Genomic DNA, 24836 nt, shown 5'->3' with positions numbered 1-24836 from the left:
TTAATATTAAGTTCAAATTACTTGCTTTACTCAACCAGGTAAGTGAGATGTTATTAAAAACTATGTATCTGCTATTCAGAAATGTATGAAATACAGTAATTATGATAAAAGGAAACGATGCCCCCTGGGGGCCATTTACCCCGCCATTAAGGGGGTGTTTTACCCCACAGACTACACTTTTACAAAAAGGGTCTTACTTTCAAAATGTGATTCAACTTTTTATACCTAATGTATTTTTTTTAACGTACTGACTTGTCTACTCATACCACATACGCAGCTGTGATATCTGACGAAATAGCAGCTATCTAAATACAGTTTTACTGATATTTGAAAATTATATCACCTACCATGAAATTTGATTTCTCTCCGCTGCGTTGCTGATATGCGATCCACAGTGGATATTTGTATATCCCCGTTGTCAAGCCAGTCCATAGCAACAATAGAAATGTAACTTTGCGCCATCTGGTGGTTATTTTGGGTAAAACAGGCCGGGGGCGTATTACCCCACGGGGGCGTATTACCCCACTCTACTACACACACACACACACACACACAAACCACAGAAAGTGCTATGGTGTTGGAGCGCTGGATTTCTAACTGGACTTCTTCCTGTTGCACGCAGGCTTTGCCGTATGTGGCTCTGCTGATCGCCATGCTGTTCTTCATCTACGCCGTCATCGGCATGCAGGTAGGTGAGCTTCAGAACAGAAAAGTTGTGTGATAGGTTTGTGCACTAACTCAATTTCATCTAAATATCCTGTGTGAATGTGTCAGGGAGTTTCTAGAAATGTTCTTCCCCATTCCCTCTGAATCTCTTCGTCTGTACAGGACCCAAACCTGTCAGCAGCAGTTTCAGATTTGAGCTTTTCAGTTGTTCTGCTGGTCCATCTGTGTGTGTTACAGATATTTGGGAAGATAGCCATGGTAGATGGCACACAAATCAACCGGAACAACAACTTCCAGACTTTTCCACAAGCCGTGCTTCTGCTGTTTCGGTGCGTTTCACTGCACGCTAAACAACAAATCAGTGGTGGGTTTCCCAAAAGCCTCTGAATGCTAAGAGCATCTTAACTAGGAGAGAGAGTGTTCATTGTGCCGCTCGCGTTACCATTTAATGATGATCTTTGTGCTAAGATGCTTTTGGGGAAACTCAGCATGGATTCTTTCAACACATCTATCCTGCCTAACTATGGATCAAATGGAATGACAAATCAAAAGTCTTGTTTACAAATGTGTGTGTGTGTGTGTGTTTAGATGTGCCACAGGTGAGGCGTGGCAGGATATCATGCTGGCGTGTATGTCCGGGAAACTCTGTGACCCAGAGTCGGACTATAATCCAGGAGAGGAGATGACCTGCGGCAGCAGCTTCGCAATTGTCTACTTCATCACATTCTACATGCTTTGTGCATTACTGGTACACACACACACACACACACACACACACACACAGCTCCTGACATCTGCTGCTCTTCAGGTTCATTCACTGTATGTTGCAATAATATTTGTCCTCTTCAAAACAACAAAATTAAATATAATATAATAAAATAAATAATATATAATATCATGAATTATGAGGCGGCACGGTGGTGTAGTGGTTAGCGCTGTCGCCTCACAGCAAGAAGGTCCGGGTTCGAGCCCCGTGGCCGGCGAGGGCCTTTCTGTGTGGAGTTTGCATGTTCTCCCCGTGTCCGCGTGGGTTTCCTCCGGGTGCTCCGGTTTCCCCCACAGTCCAAAGACATGCAGGTTAGGTTAACTGGTGACTCTAAATTGAGCGTAGGTGTGAATGTGAGTGTGAATGGTTGTCTGTGTCTATGTGTCAGCCCTGTGATGACCTGGCGACTTGTCCAGGGTGTACCCCGCCTTTCGCCCGTAGTCAGCTGGGATAGGCTTCAGCTCGCCTGCGACCCTGTAGAACAGGATAAACCGACAGATAATGAGATGAGATCATGAATTTAATCAAATCGTGAACTGGGTGAAACGTTACATGCCTCCCAAATGGGCATTAGGTGCTTTCGTACCAAACAGTTCTGGGGTCTGATTGAGAGGAACCACCCCCTGAGGAGCTCCTCCGTGAAAAACTGCAAACTACAACATCGGGATTTAAACTTATCCACTTGCGTGTGTGAAAAATAGTAAGTGATTGTGTGGAATACGTTTCTTGAACATGTTAGCGTAGATTATTATTTATAAGCTAAGTGTTTTCTTTTGTGATCACTAAAAAAAGTGAACAAAAATATTTTTCACTTAGACGCATCAAAATCATGCTGAATTTCTGTTGCATATCGGCTCAATAAAGCCTGGACTCACTGCTGGCAGTGTTGTAGTCAAGTCACTAAACCTCGAGTCCGAGTCCAGTCTCGAGTCCCCAGTGTTCAAGTCCGAGTCATTAAAGAGAATTTCAAGTCGAGTCGAGAACAAGACTCCATCCGTACCATGTGACGGTGGCTGGTGCTGCCTTTATGTGAAAGCGTCTCTGCTACTGTGTCGGACTAACGTTCCTGCTCGACTGCTCCATTTTAGTTAACAGGCTACAGATAAAAAGCTAGTTCATCGCTCAGCAAGCCCCGCCTACCATCAACAGGGCAAATAACATGAGAGAGGGTTAACACTAGCTAGTTCATCACTCAGCAAGCCCTGCCCACTATCAACAGGACAAATAACATGAGAGAGGGTTAACACTAGCTAGTTCATTGCTCAGCAAGCCCCGCCCACCATCAACAGGACAAATAACATGAAAGAGGGTTAACACTAGCTAGTTCATTGCTCAGCAAGCCCCGCCCACCATCAACAGGGCAAATAACATGAAAGAGGGTTAACACGAGCTAGTTCATCACTCAGCAAGCCCCGCCCACCATCAACAGGGCAAATAACATGAGAGAGGGTTAACACTAGCTAGTTCATCGCTCAGCAAGCCCCGCCCACCATCAACAGGGCAAATAACATGAAAGAGGGTTAACACTAGCTAGTTCATCGCTCAGCAAGCCCCACCCACTATCAACAGGACAAATAACATGAAAGAGGGTTAACACTAGCTAGTTCATCACTCAGCAAGCCCCACCCACCATCAACAGGGCAAATAACATGAAAGAGGGTTAACACTAGCTAGTTCATTGCTCAGCAAGCCCCGCCCACTATCAACAGAGTGATGAACATAGCGTGTTACTTCCTTCTCTGGGTGGAGTCTTACCAAATGATGATTGAAGTTCGAGGTTGTCCCCGTCGTCTCCTCGATAGTTCTTCTACATATGGAACACACAGCAGCGCATTTTTTCCCGCTGCATGAGAAGTCTGTATAAGCAAAGCGGACAATCCTAGCGGCGTCTCTCCAGGCATTTTAGCGCCATTAATGTTAGTTTATTCCTGAACGTGACGTATGAACAGGTGAATGTGCATTCTCTTGCACAAAATTTGTATAAAAATTAATGTAACTATAAATATCTTGCGCCAAATTATTATGGCATGCTACAAAAAATAAAGAAGAAATCCGAGTCCTCGTCTCTAATTTACGAGTCGGAATGCAGTTAATGCGCGAGTCCAAGTCATCAGTGCTCAAGTCCAAGTCAACTCACAAGTCCTTAAAATTAGGGCTCGAGTCGAACTCGAATCCGAGTCCTAGACGTGAGTACTACAAGTCTGACTGTCAGCCCTATTTTTTTTTTCAAATGAACGCTAAAATCTGTTAGCTCGCATTTTACAGGGATGTTTAAAACTGGTGGTTGTTGGTGCTGCGTCATGCAGCCTGCATTGGCTCATGTGTTTGACCCATCATCTGGATCATCACCGTACACGTACATCACTCATGGTTCTTCGTGTGCTGAGAGAGAACCTTTCCTGAAGTCAGAGCTAAAAAAAAAGTCCTTCAAAACAGCGTTCTCGGAACTACAATCGTTCTCAGTTCCTGCAGTACAGACACGTAAAAAGAGGGAACCTCCTCCAACAGTTTGAAGAACGATGACAAAGTTCCTCTGGTTTGAAAGAACCTATTATGAGTTTTCTCCAACTCCAAGCCCTGACCAGCTGACTTTTTTTTTCCTTTTTTAACTTGAGTTATACCCGAAATTAAGACTTCATGTTAGTGATATAAATAAATGCATGCGTACATAAATCTGTGAAAGTTACTAATAAACAAAGGACTCTTCTTTGCACTGATTTACAAACAGACGTTTGAAAGCAAACTGAGAGGTTTTTAAAATCGTGCTCGATACCGGTCTGGAACAGAACCCCACAGTTTGTGAAACTAAAAGCACTGTGTAGAACAGCACACACAAAACTCAAGTACCGAATAGAACAAACGACAAATCTGCTCTTCTTGTCACTTTAGATCATTAACTTGTTCGTGGCCGTCATCATGGACAACTTTGACTATCTGACGCGTGATTGGTCCATCTTGGGACCGCATCACCTCGACGAGTTTAAGAGGATATGGTCCGAATACGATCCAGAAGCCAAGTGAGTGTGTGTGTTTTTTTATGTGTGTGTCTGTAAGAATAGATGTGTACACTAAGAATTGTCAAATTAACTAAAATATTTCGCATTTGAATAATAATGAGAGAAAACATGAGCAGGAGCGCGGCGCTGTGTTTCTGTCTCACATAAAACCTGGATGACAAAATCAGTTCATCATAAACCTGGTTTTGGGTTGTTTTTTTTTTGTCCCCTTTCATCAACAGTAATGTTTTCTATTTATTTTGATTTTACCTACATTTATCAAGCGATATAGATGTAAAATATAATTATATAATTTACTGAATTTAAAGCGGTGGTAGTTTAGTGACGGAACCGTACTGACTCCTCATGACAAACACTTTGTACAAGACCTTTTAGCCAGAAAGTTTAATAAATGGGATTTTCAGGAGAGGTTTAGTTGCTTGGAGACTAAAAGCAAGCGGTTAGATTGTAAATATTCAGATGTGTCTGTTTTTTTGCAGTGAAGATGCAAATATGAAAAAAATTGTGTGCATAATCTGTGAAAGTAACACACTCTCTCTCTCTCTCTCTCTCTCTCTCTCTCAGGGGCAGAATAAAACATTTAGATGTCGTGACACTACTGAGGCGCATTCAGCCTCCGCTCGGCTTCGGAAAACTGTGTCCTCACAGAGTCGCATGCAAGGTTAATATACACACGCACGCACGCACACTTACTTTATGACCGTGTTTAGAGTCTGTATTTCTGTCGGATGTTACTGTTTTTCTCGCCATAAACCAAATTTTAACCTCACAAGTGCTTTTTCAGATATTGTGTGTTAAAAATGTAAACACACACAGTACTGTGCAAAAGTCAGAAGGACATGTAATGATGCCTTTAGAAATACAATTTAAAATTTATAATGAATTTTTCTTTCCGTTTAAAACCTCACCTATAAACAGCAGTGAACAAGGCTGGTGTAACAACAATGCCTTATTAAAAAAAAAAAAAAATCAGTAGTCTCAGGTAAACTTTGAACGGTTTTAAAACAAAATGAAGTTTTATTGAGCACCTCGGTACTGAGCATTTTTGTTTTTGCACTCTAGATGGTGTAATTAAGCCAATTAGAGCATGTCTCCTGCTTAAATGTTGACACCGTGTGTGTGTGTGTGTGTGTGTCTTAGCGTCTAGTGGCCATGAACATGCCCCTGAACAGTGATGGCACTGTGATGTTTAACGCCACACTGTTTGCACTGGTCAGGACTGCACTGAAGATCAAAACAGATGGTGAGCAGTTGCACACACACACACACACACACGTGCGCGCACACACACACACAGGTGTAATAATATTGGTGGGGTTTTTTGTTTTGTTTTTTGGTGCTTGCAGGTAATTTGGAGCAGGCAAATGAGGAGCTGCGAGCCGTAATTAAGAAGATCTGGAAGAGGACCAGCATGAAGCTGCTTGACCAAGTGGTGCCCCCTGCTGGTGGTCAGTCAATAAGCGCACATGCTGCTGTGCTGCCGCCCTCCACCCCCACCTCCCCACACACACACTTTTATGCAAACACAGACACTGGTGATAGAACATTTTCACCTGCTTTGTTGTGTTCATGGTTTCCTGGCGTGCGTGTGTGCAGGGGTTAAATTGGGATTGGTTATGTGGGGGGGCTCTGCCTCGTACCCGCCCCTGCCCCCGCCGCCCTGCCCCAATATACTTTTTGGAAAATAACCCTCTAATTTGATAACCATATCATATTGCACAGAGATATACACCTTATCTGTGTGTTGTAGGCCTATGTGTGTCTTGTAGTGCCCCCCTACACATTATTGCAGTTTGAATGTAGATTGGTTGGCCAATGTAACAGATTGTACAGGTTGTTGTACATTGGTTTGAAGGAAATGATTAGTGGGGGGTCTGGGGGTCCTCCCCCAGAAGTTTTTTATTATCATACATGTTATTTGCTGAATTCTGGTGCATTTTAATAAGTTGTTAGCTGACTTTACAGAGGTAGGTTGAGCAATATCATGTTAAATCTTGTCACATGCCTACAGGTGAAAAATGTGAAGGAGAAATGTTCAGTGAGAAAATCATAAACAAGTCACAACGCTGAAACACAAGCCCAAAACTCCGCAAACCACGACTTCTGATTTTTTTTTTTAAAGCGAGCTCACAAAAAAGAAACCCCAAAGTCGCTTATAAAAAGCGGAATTGGCAACCCACGCAGTGTTCCAGAAACCAGAATCTCTGATCGCAAGTTCTGTTCTAAATAGCTTTGACAGGTCGTCTTGTTATCAGGAAAACTATGATCTATCTCATAAAAGTCATGGGTTTATTGATTAATAAAACGATATTTAATTATTCAGAACTGAAAATCGTGAAAAGGGTTTGTTGCTTTTGATGTGTGTGTGATCATATGCCATCCGCTCCGAGCTTATGTGCCGGGGTTCAGCCCCGGACAGCCCCGGCCCAATTTAACCCCTGCGTGTGTGTGTCTGTGTGTGTGTGTGTCTGATACTTCTAATCCGACTGTATCTAGTCCATCAATGGAGAGTGTGTGTGTGTGTGTGTGTGTGTGTGTGTGTGTGTGTGTGTGTGTGTGTGTGTCTGAGCTCCAAGCTTGCATGGCATTTGAGGCATGCTGTGTTTTTCCTACTAAAGCATCTGTGCCCCCCCCCCCCCCCCCTTTTCTCCTTAGTCTCTGTGCTTGAGTGTTTTCACAGTTTCTGTTCCTCCCTGGGTGTGTGTGTGGGGGTGTGTGTGTGTGTGTGTGGGTGTGTGTGCGTGTGTGTGTGTGTGTCTGAAACCTCCTCCGAATATTCTGAAGCAATTCTGTTTCAGGGTGGTGGCATGGAACAAGTGTTGCCTCTTCTGTCCAAACTTTGTCCCCAAAATGCTTGTTTAAAAAAAAAAAGTAATACAGACCCCTGCTTCAGAATAATTCTGTCCCTCTCCTGCACACACACACACACACACACACACACACACACACGTGCTGTTTGTTTCCGTGTGCTGTATAGAAGGTACAGTAGAAGCTTGTTCAGTCTGAAGCTTGTCAGTTTTCCACAACTCCAGGTTTGCCAGTAACTGAAGCACACAACACTAACAAACACGAACGGAATTCACTACACGACTGACATATTCGCAAAAACCTTCAATGAAATAATATTTCAGTCATAAGGCGAGTCGTTTCTGAGTGAAACACACTCCGTGCTTTTCCTCGATATCATGTGCAGTTGAGAATCATGGAATAAGTGAATTCTGCTGGAAGATGACAGAAGGAAATTTATTTGTTCCTGTTAAATAAGAATCCAGGTCAGGTACATGAACTAAAAGGTATAAAGAAGAAAAGTCACTGTCGTCTCAGGAACACTGATACAACCCCAATTCCAAAAAAGTTGGGACAAAGTACAAATTGTAAATAAAAACGGAATGCAATAATTTACAAATTTCACAAACTGATATTGTATTCACAATAGAACATAGACAACATATCAAATGTCGAAAGTGACACATTTTGAAATTTCATGCCAAATATTGGCTCGTTTGAAATTTCATGACAGCAACACATCTCAAAAAAGTTGGGACAGGGGCAATAAGAGGCTGGAAAAGTTAAAGGCACAAAAAAGGAACAGCTGGAGGACCAAATTAAACTCATTAGGTCAACTGGCAATAGGTCATTAACATGACTGGGTATAAAAAGAGCATCTTGGAGTGGCAGCGGCTCTCAGAAGTAAAGATGGGAAGAGGATCACCAATCCCCCTAATTCTGCGCCGACAAATAGTGGAGCAATATCAGAAAGGAGTTCGACAGTGTAAAATTGCAAAGAGTTTGAACATATCATCATCTACAGTGCATAATATCATCAAAAGATTCAGAGAATCTGGAAGAATCTCTGTGCGTAAGGGTCAAGGCCGGAAAACCATACTGGGTGCCCGTGATCTTCGGGCCCTTAGACGGCACTGCATCACATACAGGCATGCTTCTGTATTGGAAATCACAAAATGGGCTCAGGAATATTTCCAGAGAACATTATCTGTGAACACAATTCACCGTGCCATCCGCCGTTGCCAGCTAAAACTCTATAGTTCAAAGAAGAAGCCATATCTAAACACGATCCAGAAGCGCAGACGTCTACTCTGGGCCAAGGCTCATTTAAAATGGACTGTGGCAAAGTGGAAAACTGTTCTGTGGTCAGACGAATCAAAATTTGAAGTTCTTTATGGAAATCAGGGATGCCGTGTCATTCGGACTAAAGAGGAGAAGGACGACCCAAGTTGTTATCAGCGCTCAGTTCAGAAGCCTGCATCTCTGATGGTATGGGGTTGCATTAGTGCGTGTGGCATGGGCAGCTTACACATCTGGAAAGACACCATCAATGCTGAAAGGTCTATCCAGGTTCTAGAGCAACATATGCTCCCATCCAGACGACGTCTCTTTCAGGGAAGACCTTGCATTTTCCAACATGACAATGCCAAACCACATACTGCATCAATTACAGCATCATGGCTGCGTAGAAGAAGGGTCCGGGTACTGAACTGGCCAGCCTGCAGTCCAGATCTTTCACCCATAGAAAACATTTGGCGCATCATAAAACGGAAGATACGACAAAAAAGACCTAAGACAGTTGAGCAACTAGAATCCTACATTAGACAAGAATGGGTTAACATTCCTATCCCTAAACTTGAGCAACTTGTCTCCTCAGTCCCCAGACGTTTACAGACTGTTGTAAAGAGAAAAGGGGATGTCTCACAGTGGGAAACATGGCCTTGTCCCAACTTTTTTGAGATGTGTTGTTGTCATGAAATTTAAAATCACCTAATTTTTCTCTTTAAATGATACATTTTCTCAGTTTAAACATTTGATATGTCATCTATGTTCTATTCTGAATAAAATATGGAATTTTGAAACTTCCACATCATTGCATTCCGTTTTTATTTACAATTTGTACTTTGTCTCAACTTTTTTAGAATCAGGGTTATATTTGAGATGATGTTATTTGGACGGTCTCTCTCTCTCTCTCTCTCTCTCTGAGACAATACACCTCATGACACTTTATCCAAGATCATCATGAAAGTCATAAGATCTGTCAACAGCCACACCTTTTTCACAGACTGGCACACAGATGCCACGCCTCCTTCGCTGAGACTGACAGACAGTAGCCACACCTCCTTAACTGAGACTGACACACAGAGGCCCCACCTCCTTCACTGAGACTGACACACAGAGGCCATGCCTCCTTCACTGAGACTGACACACAGAGGCCACGCCTCCTTCACTGAGACTGACGCACAAAGGACACACCTCCTTCACTGAGAAGGTTTATTTTTTAATGACATCACTTCTGATTAGTTGGTTGAATGTGTAACGGGGTTCATCATGGTGTACAAACATATGAATGTAATAAAGTTGTGTGTAAATCGAGTGTGGTAGCTACTGTAAAACAGAATGTGTGTGTGTGTGTGTGTGATCTGTTTATTCAGATGATGAGGTAACCGTGGGGAAGTTCTATGCCACCTTTCTGATACAGGACTACTTTAGGAAATTCAAGAAACGCAAAGAGGAAGGACTGGTGGGAGTGCACCTTGTGCAGAACAACACGGCCATCACGCTGCAGGTGAGCTCAGAGTGCGCAGATGAAGCCAGATGTGAAGACTGCGGTGATGAAAGCAACAGAACTGATTGGGGTTAGCTGTGCGTTGTGGATATCACACTTTGCCGAGAAACGAACACGTCGCAGTGTGAATGCTGTTGCATGTGTGTATGCTGGAATGTTTCTGCACTCGGGAATGTTGGTGGTGTTACTTTGTGACGTGTCTTATTGGAACAGGTTTTACTCGATAAAAGCCGTTGAATACTGTATGTACTGTACAGGTTCTGGATGATCAGACACTGTGTGATCAAAAGTGAAGTAAAAGGGACGGAGTGTCACAGACAATGCGCTACACAAAGTGGCCACGATCCCGTCCTGAGAGATGCTCTGTTTGAAAAGTACTGCGCTAAACAGCTAATCAAGCAACCACAACACTGTACGACATTAAACAGTAAAACGAAGGAAAGAATAACAGGACGTACATTCTGAAAGATCACATCCAGGTCTCCAGACCACTAGTTTTTATTTACTTCTGATGTAAAGAACCCCCAAAGGCCCCAAAGTGACACGATGGGGTGTCTAAATGTTCGCCTGATTAATAATCACTCTTCAGAAATTCGAGCATGAATCATTATAGCACGTGAAGTGCTCAGTGAAACATCTGTTCGGCATCTGCACGAGTTTCCCTGTCAGAATGCTGAAATGCTGTGAAATGAAAATGCTTGGCACAAGACTGTTCACATGGGGGTTTTTCTCTAAGCAGAATTTGTTGTTGGGTGGGAATGGGGCATCTCACACCTTTTGTGGTTTGAATCTTTAAAAGAATTCTGCTTAAAGAAACAGAACTTGATGATGTTTTAAACAAAGGTAACACAGTGATATTTATAAGCCATACGACAGCCAACAGTTTGTCCATTACTGCTGTATTTATTGCTGGGTGTCGTGGTCCGTTAGAAACAACCGTGGCACGATATTACCGTCTCATGTGAGGCAGGGTTCTACAGAGGTGTCGACAGCTTCCAAAGTGAAAGCTAAAGTGACAGAAATGCTGTGAATCGAGCAGCTTTCAGCAGAACACCAAGACTAGACTGCAAAGCTGAAAAGAAATCTCATTATTTCGTTATCTCTAGCCGCTTTATCCTGTTCTACAGGGTCGCAGGCGAGCTGGAGCCTATCCCAGCTGACTACGGGCGAAAGGCGGGGTACACCCTGGACAAGTCGCCAGGTCATCACAGGGCTGACACATAGACACAGACAACCATTCACATTCACACCTACGCTCAATTTAGAGTCACCAGTTAACCTAACCTGCATGTCTTTGGACTGTGGGGGAAACCGGAGCACCCGGAGGAAACCCACGCGGACACGGGGAGAACATGCAAACTCCGCACAGAAAGGCCCTCGCCGGCCACGGGGCTCGAACCCAGGACCTTCTTGCTGTGAGGCGACAGCGCTAACCACTACACCACCATGCCGCCTGAAAATAAATCGGTAATGTTATTGCCAGTGTCACTTAATATTGAGGACAAGAATAAAAAATAATACGTTTTATTCACTCCACATTCACTGGATTTGAGCAACCGCGCGCTCTGATTGGCTACTCTACTACTAGGATATCAGCTCATATAATGTGAATAGAGAAAAAACAAAATGGCCGAGCGTGTTGCTGAACCAATCGAGGACGAAATAAAAACTGTAAAACAAAACCCTCAAAATACAAAAAAAAGCAACAAAATATGGAATAAAAGTATTTGATGGTAAGAACATACCGTTTTTATTTTTCAAGAATTATTATTATTATTATTATTATTACATTTTTCACAAATTGCTTCTGCCATTTCGCCGGTTTGTTCACATTCTAAGCGGAAATGATTTTGTTGGACGTTTTGTATCAAGTTTTTATTTATCGAATTTGCAAAAAATAAAAAAATGCAGTGAATGTGGATAGAATAAAACAGTTATTCCACTCAATCTCGTCGTACATGGATTATAGTGCTATCAGCTCATGTACGAGTTGATTTTGTGAAATAACTGTTAAATACGCCGACGTCTGGCCGCTTACCAACAATCATAACTATCTATATTATAATAAAATATTCCCTCCACATTCATTAGACAGTCAGTGTTATTGTTTCTAAGTTCGAGTATGCCTCCTTAGCTGTCAAAATTGCTCAAAAATCACGGTGAACTGGATTAATCTTATCGTTAACGAGTCGCTGTTGTTACGATCATTAGCCAAGTTTCCACTGCGCAAAATAGAAGTGATAAAAAAAGTCGACAAAACGCATTTGCAAACGGTCTGTGTTTCCACTGAGTCGTTCAGCTCTCCGAGACCTGATATCTGGCGCAGGATTTCGATTGGATACGCTGAAGTCGTGTTTCATCGAATACGAAAAACGTTACCATTTCAATTTTGCGAAATCGTGCTTTGTCAGTCGCCTGAAAAACCACCTCATACGAGCGTACAAACTCCTTTGTGTGATTTGAGAGGGTTTTTTTTCCCAAATTGACGTTTCCATTACTCGTTGTTTTTCGTTCGGCCGACTGCGATGTCTACGCACAGGCGCACTGATGCAGCTCGTCTCACTAAATTGCACCATCTACTGTTGGCCATCGGAAATGCATGTTGTTAATTCAGTCAGTCTGATGAAGGAGGGATAAAAACGTCTCTCAACAACATCAGAGTCAATTTGCACCCGGATCCTGTGTCCTGTGTTGGCTTTGTTTAATCTAACCCTGCATAGCTCGAGTACGAATGCTCCAGTTTAACCATGAAGGCGATATGCACATGTACGTACATGTTTTCTGTCTGTTTGAATGCTGTGTGCATGTTTATTTAAACCCATTTCTCTTAGATGCCCTTCACAGTCTCTTCTCATCTTCATTGTCTCCATCGCCATTTTACCATGACTACATGTGTAATCACATTCACGCTTCTGATAGAAGGCCGCATTTTTTGGGGAACACATTTTTTTAAATTCACTCTAAATTCATCTCCGGTGCTTTTTGTTTTGTTTTGTTTTGTTTTAGCAGATAGCATTTGCTGTAAATGTTAGCCACGCGTAGTTAGAAAACAGTGCACGAAGAAGGCGTATGGCGTTTTTGTATCCTCTGCTGGTACGTGTGTGAGGGGATCTGTCCTTGTCTCGTCTCCTGTGAAACATTCTCATCTCTAACACACTGTCCTGTCTGACACCGTCCTGTGGTCGAGAGCGGTCCTGTCCCTTACCTGTTACATGTTGACACAAGTGTGTGAGAGCTTTTATGTGTGTGTCTCTCCCGTCCGTGTGAATCGTGAGAACTTCGCAAAGCTGCCCCGGTTCTTAGCTCTCCTGTGTTGTCGTGGTTCCAGGCTGGTCTCCGCACGCTACATGATATTGGGCCCGAAATCCGCCGTGCCATATCATGTGACCTCCAGGATGAGGAGCTAGTAGACTTTATACCTGAGGAGGACGAGGAGATTTATAGGGTAAAAGATTTCACACTTTTACAAGCTCCTTCTGCACAACTGATCAATGTCTCAATTTGCCACTTTTGTAGTATCCATTACAGGAGAGCAGCTTTGGGGCGTGTTTTATTTATTTATTTTTCCTCCAGATTGAACTGACAGTGCCGTGGTGAATTATGATTGCCTATATAGCTTTCAGGATGCAGACAAAATTTGGTGACAGCCTTCTTGGAGGAAAGGAGGCTGAGGTGGCTAATATTAGTGGGGTTACAGACGAATGTGTACCGCTGGGGTTTGGCGAATGATTTGGCCTCCAAGTCTAGATATTTACATTTTCATTCCATTAGAATGAATTTATTTCCCAAGAGATCTAATATGAAATATCTTACAGATGAGAGAGAATCCAATCCAAGTAGATGTTAAAGAAGTCAACAGTCGTATTTAATTGGCTGACTTGTCTTCTTGTTTATTCCCAAAATAGCTTAAAAAAGGTAAAGATCTAGTGGATATATTAGTTCATCAGATTCACTCATACCATGAACCATTTAACCAGCTTCTTTTCTGTTCGCTGTGTTATTTTAAAGACATCAGCTGACATAAATAGACCACAGTTTTATTGAGATGTAATGGCTTCATCATCTCACACTCGCGGGTGTTTATTAACAGCGAAACGGTGGCCTTTTCGGCAATCACATTAACCACATCAACGGCGATCCCCACCGAGGTTCCGGGCATCAGACCAACGCCACGCAGCGCCCCCTGCAGGTTCATCCTCCCCCGCACTACGCCGACATGGAACAGCCCGTGGGCCGGCTGGACCGCGCCAACGCCATGGCCCAACATAATCATCATCACCACCATCATCATCATCACAATCACCACAATTCTTACAGCAAGTCACCCAAGTCCACCAACATCAATCTGAACAATGCTAACATGTCCAGCCTGCCCAATGGAGGCCACAATCGCTACTACCAGCACGTCCCGGCGAACGGCTACACCGGATCATACTACCCAGGCGAATATGAAAAGCCCAGGACGCCACACGGACAGAGGTGAACACTCGACACAAGTCATTCTCTCTGATGTCAGATTTCTTGTTTTTACAATGTGGTGTTGCTTTCACTTAAAGCTAATTCTCATTTTCTATGTAGTTTTGAACTCATTTTCATCCATAAAGTTTGGCTTACGATGTAAGCGCATGGTTTCCTTTCTGCATGTCTTCTCAGCTGTGTGATTTTAACATCATCGCCCAGATCGTCTGATCATCACCCTTAAACACGACAGTATTTATTTTACATTTCCCATTTCAAAACATCACCTTCTCTCGCTTTGGTTCAGGAACGACCTGTCCCTCTGTTCCCAGTCCCACCAGTCTCCTTTCTGCTCAAATCTCCACATGATTTATACAAGTGTATTTTGACTTCTGGAAATACAGAATTATCATCATTTAATCTGGAAGACAAAATCTGATTGCTGTACAGATGATGTTTCATCCTTCAAACCCACCACCACCACCACCCTTCTGTATCTATAACACTGCTTCATATTCTGTATGCTAGACATGTGTACCCCTCTCACTTCCTGTCCTTCTGTGCCTTTTCCACCTTTCTCTCTTTCTTTCCTAACTTAAATGCTTTCTCTTTGCCTTTCCATCCCTCTGCCTTCTGGAGCAGAAGGCGCTACTATGAGACCTATATTAGGTACGTTCCACACAAGATACTGCACGTTCCTTCTGCAGGTATTAAGTGCATTTTAGAATTTCAACTGGTGGACATAAAGTGGAACTACAGTCAGTGGCTAACAGCATTCTTGTTACGTTCTCTTCTTCTTCTCTCCTCTAATTATCAACACAGAGCTCCTAAAAAGTGAAACTGACTAAACAGAACTGAGCTTTTAGCCAATCAGAGTGAGTCTTTAGGAGCTCTGTGCTGTGATTGGCTGATACATTGGAGAGAATGAAACTCAGGCTTGCTGCATGTCCCTGTTGGGCAAAGAAAGACCACTAATAAAATGCTAACCTTAAAGGATGACTTCTTTAGCATGACTCTTCACTGTAAAATCTGTTGGGAGACCTATTTGTTTTTGTTTATTGCACATACAAGAGCAAAATTGGCTTAACAAAATATAACACAGACATGCAGGGGAGGCCTGAAACCTGATGATAACCGATTAATAAAATGTTTTTAAAAAGAACCCATAATGGCTCTGAAGTAGCTGATGTTGTCCTTTAAGTAAGCCTGATTGGGAAAGTCATCGATGCCTTGTAGAAGGCTCACCTGTACGCTCATCTGCTTTGTCCGTGTCACTGCCAAACCAAATAAGTCTAGACTCCTTAAAATTTCAGTTCGCAGACAATTCTAGCTTTCCAGGGGTTTCTCAGTAACTCCAAGGCCAGTAACATCAATATATGTCATCTACAGTGGTCTTTCCTGCTAAATATGTCACAACCAAGACCGATTTTTAGAGAGGACCGTCTGCCCACTGCACCAACCACAGATCCATGTGGAATTGTAAATAACAGTTCCAAAGCCATCTGTGTTATAAAGTCGAAACGTATCCCCAAAGCATGATGCTACCACCAGCACGCTTCACAGAGAGGACGGAATTGGCCAGATGAAAAGCGGCACCTGATTTCCTTCACGTGTAACCTTGTGCATTCAGAGTGCTTGTTCTCATTGTTTTTGAGTCTTTTTAGGGGACGGCTGCACACTAGTACAAAAAAAAAAAACAGTTGTGAAGCATGGTGAAGGTAGCATAACAGTTTGGGTCTGTTTTTCTGCCTCAGGGCCTGGACAGCTTGTAATCCTTTACCCCTTTTCCACCAAATCAGTTCCAGGGCTGGTTCGGAGCCAGTGCTGGTGCTGGTTCACAACTCGTTCAACTTGCGAGCCAGCTGAGAACCAGTTTGCTTTTCCATAGCTCGCAGTGTTAAGGGAAGCCACGTCATTACGTCGCTGTATACGTCAGTTATGTCGCTACGTTTGCATAAACCTTGGCGTGAATATTGAAGCAAAAACAACGCAGAAGAAGCAGCAGCAGCAACAACAACAATAATAATAATAATGGATGACTTCGCGTTTGTACAGCTGCGGCTTCTCGTCACTTAAAAATGGCGATCTTTCGCGATCTTGTTATTGTTGTTGGTCTTAACAACTCCGCCCCCCCACTGACGTAAGCGGTTCTTTCCTCTGGCCCAGCAGAGAGTTGGTGCTAGCCTGGAACCGGTTTTTCTGGCCCCAGAGCCAGTTCTTTGTCAGTGGAAACAGAAAACCCGGTTCCAAACTAAGCACTGGCCCCGAACCGGCCCTGGAACTGCTTTGGTGGAAAAGGGGCAATTGAGGAAATGTTCAAAATTGGATGAAGAAATTTTTTACATTCGAACGTTAGTATCGCAGGACACGATTCAACTTACTGCTTATTCATTACAGAGTATTTCTTCAACTGATAAAAAAATACTATCAATTGTTTTATTTTAGTGTAAAGCTATAATGAAACCTCAGCAGGCTTAATGCACTGTAAACAGCACCGAGGTGTTACTGAGGGTTGGAATTTGCTCGACGAATTGATCAATGATTTCACTTTCCACTTGCCTCCAGCTTAAATGGTCTGACCAGTTTAACTGAAAAGTCAGTTTTATGACCTCTTGCTGCGATGGTCTTTAATTTGTGCCCCGAGTTACAAGCAACTTACGACCACGTGTACCAGGTGATGGCGCAATCTGCCTCTGGGCATTTTATATAGCTGTTTTTTCAGATTAAAACTTTCTCAGATGAGGCTTCATCTCTGTTTGATAAACTATTCCAAAAACAACCCTCATACTATAGCCATGTCTGTGTCTAGACTTTCTTGGTTTGAAGATGGCGCTCAAACACTTGTGCTGATATTGTCCTAAAGAAGCTGCGCTTGCTTGTTGACGAGGACGCTGCTGCTGAATCTCTGTCACGGTGGAGGTTTGCATGGCCCTGCATGGTCGTATTGCTCTTAGCTTGCGCAGTGATGGACAGTGTGTACTTCTCTTAACCTCTGACCTTCTGCACAGGTCACGTGGCAGTATCAGGCGCCAGCCCACGATTCGTCGCGAGGAAGAGTTTGATGACGACCGCTACTCTGGGGAGTACTACAGCGGAGAAGAGTATTATGAAGAAGATGGCATGCTGTCGGGAGACAGGTATCACCACTGCACAGTCGATCAGGGTTATTATTATTCCATGAAGATGACACTCCTAAAGCAAATTCAGTATAAATTTGCTTCACGCCATTGTCTTTGTTGCCACTTATCTGCCCAGGTATCCCAGCAGCGATCAGGAGTACGAGACTCCCCGTGGCTACCATCATCCCGACAGTTACTATGACGATGATGAGCAGCCCCTTTACCACGACTCGTATAGGTCACCAAAGAGACGGCGGCTTCCTCCAACACCACAGGGTGGACATTTTAGTGCATATAACCCTAACTGTAATCTGGGCTTTGTTTGATATATATTTTTCAAGCATTACTGTTTACGCTAGACTGCTTTAGTGCATTTAATTCACAACCAGCATAAATAGATTCAACTCACTAGTGACCAATCACAATATGCTCTCTATGTTGGTGAATTACTGTACACACCCAGGCAACCGGAGGCCGTCTTTCAACTTTGAGTGTCTGCGCAGACAGAGCAGCCAGGATGAGCTTCCTCGCCAGCGCACTGCTCTTCCACTCCATTTAATGCAACATCAGGTATCGCTGCATTTAATGCCTCAAACATGCTACTACTTCAACCGCTGCGATATAAAGAATCAAAGTAAACCAGCAGTATCGAAGGATCATTATTAATTATAATCCGAAAAGCAGATTAGATTAGATAAAACTTTATTGATCCTTTTTTTTTATAGGGATCAATAAAGTTTTATCTCATCTAATCTAAAAGGGTCCATTAAGAAGAATGTAATGAGGGTCTCATCTCATCTCATTATCTCTAGCCGCTTTATCCTTCTACAGGGTCGCAGGCGAGCTGGATCCTATCCCAGCTGACTACGGGCGAAAGGCGGGGTACACCCTGGACAAGTCGCCAGGTCATCACAGGGCTGACACATAGACACAGACAACCATTCACACTCACATTCACACCTACGCTCAATTTAGAGTCACCAGTTAACCTAACCTGCATGTCTTTGGACTGTGGGGGAAACCGGAGCACCCGGAGGAAACCCATGCGGACACGGGGAGAACATGCAAACTCCACACAGAAAGGCCCTCGCCGGCCCCGGGGCTCGAACCCGGACCTTCTTGCTGTGAGGTGACAGCGCTAACCACTACACCACCGTGCCGCCCGTAATGAGGGTTAAATCTGAAATCTGAAAGCCATCTTAATGCTTTCATCTTCTGTCATGGATGACCTCCCAGTCAATGTGTATCGAGAGATTATCAAAAAATGTAAAGAAATAAATTGGAAGGACGGGCGGCACGGTGGTGTAGTGGTTAGCGCTGTCGCCTCACAGCAAGAAGGTCCGGGTTCGAGCCCCGTGGCCGGCGAGGGCCTTTCTGTGTGGAGTTTGCATGTTCTCCCCGTGTCCGCATGGGTTTCCTCTGGGTGCTCCGGTTTCCCCCACAGTCCAAAGACATGCAGGTTAGGTTAACTGGTGACTCTAAATTGAGCGTAGGTGTGAATGTGAGTGTGAATGGTTGTCTGTGTCTATGTGTCAGCCCTGTGATGACCTGGCGACTTGTCCAGGGTGTACCCCGCCTTTCGCCCGTAGTCAGCTGGGATAGGCTCCAGCTTGCCTGCGACCCTGTAGAAGGATAAAGCGGCTAGAGATAATGTGATGTGTGTGTGATGATTTAAACAAAATACTAGTGTATAAATCCAATAAGGAGATGGAGGTATTACATTCTGGCAACCACAGTTTCTCATCAGAACCCACAAGCGGCAACGGCAACAGTTGCTACATGACCACAAGGTACAAAATACAAGCGACCTGTTGCTTGTATGAATGTTGGGTTTTGTTGCTGCTGGAGTTCAGCTTGTTAAGCTTTTTAGTGCCGCTAACCGTGTTGGAGGAGGTTATGTTTTCACCTCTGTTTGTTTGTTTGTTTATCTGTTCCCAATGTAACTTCAAAAACAGTGAACGGATTTTGATGAAATTTGGTGTCCAGCTTTAGTATTATCCTAAATGTAAGTGATTCTGATGTTGATAATACAGTCTGTGGCTTGGCATCAGTAGGTAGGTACCGAGTGCCTACCGAGTGCCCTTCTAGTTTAATTATTAGTGGTCTTGGTGGTCTTTTGTATCCATGACCCTTCATCTTTTTCAGGTGATGGCAGTAGCAGGGCTTGACTGGAGTAGAGCTCACAGAGTCTCACCTACTCGCTCCACTCGCTCGTGGGCCACGCCTCCTGCCACGCCTGCCAGTAAAGACCGCACCCCCTACTACACACCCATGATCCGAGTGGACCGCCCACACCGGCACAGCATGGGCGGCAGCTACTGCTCGGTGAGGAGGAGCTCATGGTACACAGATGAGCCGGAGTACCAGCAGAGCACCTACTCACCAGTGCACCTGCAAATCCCACCCGAGTATCGGAACCAGTACCACCAGAAGAGAGGCAGTGCCACCAGCCTTGTTGAGGCGGTGAGTTTAGGGGCCACTATTTTCTCGCCTTGGAAAAATCTGTCACGCAGGGATACAGGGGCCTGCCACAATCCGTGTTCTAAATGCATTGTAAATGTTTTCGAGAGGCAGTATTCTGCATGGGTGGGTGGAGCATGGATTTTTGATGGAATGCTTGCTAGGTTCTCCAGGTTCTGTGAAATCCAGCACTGTTGAGTTCCCCGTTCAGAACCTGATTCAACACCATGAGTTAGTTAACAGGCTGAGTGGGTGGGTTCAAGCAGAAATAAATAAATAAATCACCAAACTGTGCTGTAGACCTGGATGTAGAATTAATCACAAAAATATAATAAATAAACATGGTGTCTGTGTGCACCGAGTGCTAAAATAACTGATCTTTTGACTCTGTGTGTATTTTGATGATGAACAGGTTTTGATATCAGAAGGACTTGGCAGATACGCGAAGGACCCAAAGTTTGTGTCGGCTACGAAGCACGAGATCGCAGACGCCTGCGATATGACCATCGACGAGATGGAAAGTGCGGCGAGCCACCTGCTGAACGGCGGAGTCACGCCCGGGGTCAACGGGGTTAACGTTTACCCAGTCATGACTCAAAGAGAGTATGACGTGCAGGACGTTTCGGCCAACTACAGCGACGAAGAGCCAGAAGCTGAATCCCGGCCTCGTTACGAGGAGGACTTGGCGGACGAAATGATATGCATCACCACGTTATAGCGTCCAGTTAGCAGCCCAAGCTAACGGACTTAGTTGTCACACAAAACCGAAATGCATCTATTGGCTTATAACCAAAAGAAGTGCCTTCCTTTCCAGTGGAGTCGAAAGGCACCAGGTGTAAGGACACGCTTGCCCCGCCTACTCTCTCCCTACTGGTCGAGGTGCATATCCATCACAGGCCGGGGGGGGGCGAGGGATCACTTTGCCAGGAAACAGTGTTCCACTCTGTCGGACTTCTGACAGTGATGCTTTCGGCTCGCCGCTGAGCTGATGACGAAGTCCGTGCTCGACTGTGACTGGCTGCTTGTGCTGTCACTCACGACAGGCTACGGACCAGTGAGCAGCGACCGTCAGTGTTTTCTCCAAGGTGATGACAATCAGATTCAAAATGTCATTACCTCAGTCACTTTATTAAGGGTTTTTGCATATCATGCATGTTTTCAATGCAACCTAAGTAAGGCATATCTCCCCGTCGAGGCTTTAGTTTCAACCGATTCATGAAAGATTGATGAGAATCACTAACTCTTTCGATAACCAACACCGGGAAGACCGTTCTGGACTTCTGACAGAGATCTTATTGCATTTTAAAATCTGGAAATTAGATACCTTTTTAAAAAAGAAATAAAAGATTGCAGCGTTTGTGTTGAAAACACTAGCAGGCAGGTTATTTTTTTAACTCTAGGTTTAGCCTTTTTGGGCTTTCGTAAATTACTATGCTGTAAATTAATTGTAATATAAAATATAAAGAAACTTTGGAAAGAGACATATTTTGTAATTATGTACTGTAGGATAAAGGAATCAGCAATATTGATCCTAATTGATGTTACTGTATTATGGAGAGAAAAAAAAAGTGTGAATTTATTAGATACTGGACTTTTATTGATTTTGTTTTTTTATTTGTTGCTCATATGCATCCTTAATTGGTTTGTGTCGAAAATGCTGTTTTTAATGAGAGGAAATTCATTTCACACCTGCACAAGATATGCAAATAGTTGTTTTCTTTTTACATTTCATCTTTTTCTGTGTGTGTGTGTGTGTGTGAGAGAGAGATTCCATGAAACAGCACCTTTAGCAATTCCTTCCCTGAAATCCCCAGCATGCAGGACGGATTATAGAGTACGGATCTCTGCTGCTGGACGCTTCTCTAGGGCTTGTCGACCTGTTGTACATGTCGTTGTGTTCTTGTGTTCCAGAGGAGGCTCACTCCCAGTGTTTCCGTTGTGTATTTTGTGCACAGGAGGTTTGATGTTAAATGCTTTCACACACTGACGATGCTGCTTAAATCACGTATTATGACTAAAGGCTGAGAGGATGGCCGACGCTGGCATGTGCTCGTCTCATTTTCCCTTTAGTGCTACGGAATGAAACGAGCCCGCTGAGGGCGTAACGATCACAAAAGTGGAACCGTTAACAAGGCAGGAGTGGAGTGGCAAAGCAATATCGATTCCTATTATCTGTCTCTCTGGCTTCGACATACTCTGTACCTCCATTAACAAAGGAAGACGCAGGCCCTGATTTACTAAGAGCGTGCGCTAATTTCTGTACACGACGGGATCGATTGCAAATGATCTACAAACAATGGTGTCAATTACCTCACATGGAAAGGATAAATTAGGTTTTGGCACTGAATGTCTGACATGAAATCAGCTTTGCTCTCTGGGAACATTTATTCTTTTTTTCTAGGGCTGTGAAATAATCGGAATCAATCGACAAATAATCAGCTTACAAATGCGAGCGGCTGTAACAAATAATCACTTGGAATTTATTTCTGAATTCTGTAATACAATATAAAAACACAAGTGTGTGGAACAACTCGACCTTTAATATCTTGTGACTCTGCTGTCTTTCTCCTCTCAGGCTTATTTCATGATGATTCCCCGTTACAATAACAATATCCATAATATTTAAATTACAGGTCAGGAATTTGTTTCAGACAAAAACAGGAAACTAAAATTTGTGCTTTTAGATGGAACTTGTTCTCGACATCTTTATAGAGTGCTCCGAGATGATGCTAAAAATAGTAACCATGCGGTCGGCGCGGCCATCTTGGAAGTCACTCGCTCCAGAGTGCTCATAGAGTACACATCATAGAGTAAACATTCACCGATTCGTTTCTGCGTTAGAGGGCTTAGAAGCTTTGATTTTTTTAAGAATTTAGACATCTGAAGTGATGGAGCACTACTGTGATAGTTTGGATAAGCAGGCACGGGAGCGTTATGCTGAGAAGGTATGTTTCATTGGGAATGTAGATCCATACACTGTTAGTGCGAAGGAATGGAAAGCTGACCCCAGCTTGTTGCCGCATAATTATCAATTATTTTAGTCAGTGAATAAAATGTAGGCCTAGTATGTAACTTGTACTAACAGCATGTGTACATAAACATTACTAGGCCTAGATCTTAAATGCCATTTGATGCAACAATGCACTGCAGTAGACATAAGCTACCTAATGTGACAAATATATCCATTAATCATTGCTGAAAGTACATAGAAAAGATAATAGTTTGTATCACATTTATTTTAGTAACTATGAAATTCAAGACAATTTAACCTACCTGTCACAAAGTGATCAGAACAAATCCGGATACAGTCAAGTTGTCCTAAATTTGAGCAGTTAATGGCAGCCAGCCACTGTCGTCTCCTCCGCTCGCTTTTCTCCTGTGCTGCAATTCCCTGGTTTGTCACGACTTTAGGGAGTCTGTGGAAGCTTTTGCCACCCTTTTCCCCCCGGCTACTACAGCCAACAATGACACACGTATTCGGCATTTTGCTTCGCTGAGCAACAACAATGCACTGACACAGCGACGTTTGACTTCCAATATGGCCGCCGCCGGGTTCGCGCTGACCTTGAAGCACTCTATACCGGTCACAAAATCATAGAGACGCTGCTTCGTCATTAAATTTAACACACTGACTGAATCGAAACAGTGACGCCAAAATGTTTCATAATCGACACGGTTATTAGTCGCAGCGCAAATTTATTCATGATTTTAAATGTATTATTTTGAGAAACTAAGCCATATTTTTGATAAAAGCTCTTGTTTATGAAACATAGTGAATGGGAGGCGATAATTCTGTCTTCAGATCGTGGAAACGGACTTCTGCAAATATAATCCCTGCTGTTCGGTGGCACTAATCTGCACTGCTGAAGTGACTTTCAGGCTGCTGGTGCTAAATGAATCTACCAGCATGAACACCGTCTTGTGTTTTGCCCCAAAATGTTCACTGAGGAAAAGAAAATTCAGAGTGCATATTTTGTGCATTTAAAAGATCCTCCTTAATCAGCATGCCCATTTTTAATTTCTTTTTTTACAGAAAAGTTCCGAAATTTGTGTGTGTGTGTGTGTGTGTGTGTGTGTTTACACAAACGCAACCCTTTAGTAAATCAGGGCCATTGTGTTTCAGCCTTTTTTTTTTTTTTAAATCTTTTTCACCAAAAGTATTTTATCACTTCAAGTATTTTACATACGAGGCTTTCTCTCCAGGGGGATTTCATCACTCACTTCCAAAACACGAAATAAAATACGACATCACATGAAGCGAAAAATAATAAAAACTTTAAAAAACAAACAAACAAAAAAACCACATGACTGCAAAGGCACTGCCTTGAAGTGTTGGGTTTCAGCACAGACGGAGAAAGGGAGTGACCTGCACTCTGGATTTGTGATCGATTTCCTGATTTGTTGAGCGAGTACTGTGCTTTCAGTCAACCGAACACTGTCATGAAGAGAAAAAAAAAAAAAAGTCGTGGGTTTAACCACTGCATGTGCACACCTAAAAGGGCTCTCTGAAATGTTTTGTGAGGATAAAATATCTGTACATATACAGTGTTCCAGTCTTTATGTGAATATATCTTGTGAGAGGACCAATGCGCATTCTAGGCACATTGTACTATTTGTAGCAATTACTCTTAAAAAATAATAATATGCATTATTTTTTAAAAAAAGCTTTTTAAAAATTTGAAAGTTTCAAACAACTTGCTTTTACCTCATGTCAGGGATTCCTGAAGAAAATATAATGTAAAAAAAAAAAGTCAAACACACATGCATATATATAT

The 24836-nt window shown here is 43.2% G+C and overlaps 1 protein-coding gene across 1 annotated transcript in view; it reads left to right on the top strand.

The window, feature by feature from the left end:
- The window catches only part of cacna1da (calcium channel, voltage-dependent, L type, alpha 1D subunit, a), a 137723-nt gene extending 116291 nt beyond the window's left edge, over window positions 1–21432 (top strand). Inside the window, exons 32-47 of the mRNA XM_060910246.1 lie at window positions 623–688; window positions 904–995; window positions 1255–1414; window positions 4322–4449; window positions 5014–5110; window positions 5590–5692; window positions 5796–5897; window positions 9891–10024; window positions 13353–13469; window positions 14115–14503; window positions 15125–15151; window positions 17491–17619; window positions 17738–17877; window positions 18065–18171; window positions 19747–20064; window positions 20474–21432. Of these exons, the coding sequence (XP_060766229.1) occupies window positions 623–688; window positions 904–995; window positions 1255–1414; window positions 4322–4449; window positions 5014–5110; window positions 5590–5692; window positions 5796–5897; window positions 9891–10024; window positions 13353–13469; window positions 14115–14503; window positions 15125–15151; window positions 17491–17619; window positions 17738–17877; window positions 18065–18171; window positions 19747–20064; window positions 20474–20779 (2415 nt within the window). The 3' untranslated portion in view covers window positions 20780–21432. The remainder of the gene's footprint in view (window positions 1–622; window positions 689–903; window positions 996–1254; window positions 1415–4321; window positions 4450–5013; window positions 5111–5589; window positions 5693–5795; window positions 5898–9890; window positions 10025–13352; window positions 13470–14114; window positions 14504–15124; window positions 15152–17490; window positions 17620–17737; window positions 17878–18064; window positions 18172–19746; window positions 20065–20473) is intronic.
- Window positions 21433–24836: the final 3404 nt, after the last annotated feature.

Source organism: Neoarius graeffei, chromosome 26, assembly GCF_027579695.1.
Source record: "Neoarius graeffei isolate fNeoGra1 chromosome 26, fNeoGra1.pri, whole genome shotgun sequence".
NCBI lineage: Eukaryota > Metazoa > Chordata > Actinopteri > Siluriformes > Ariidae > Neoarius > Neoarius graeffei.
The sequence above is the reverse complement of the archived record's forward strand: the minus strand, read 5'-3'. Positions and strand labels throughout refer to the sequence as shown.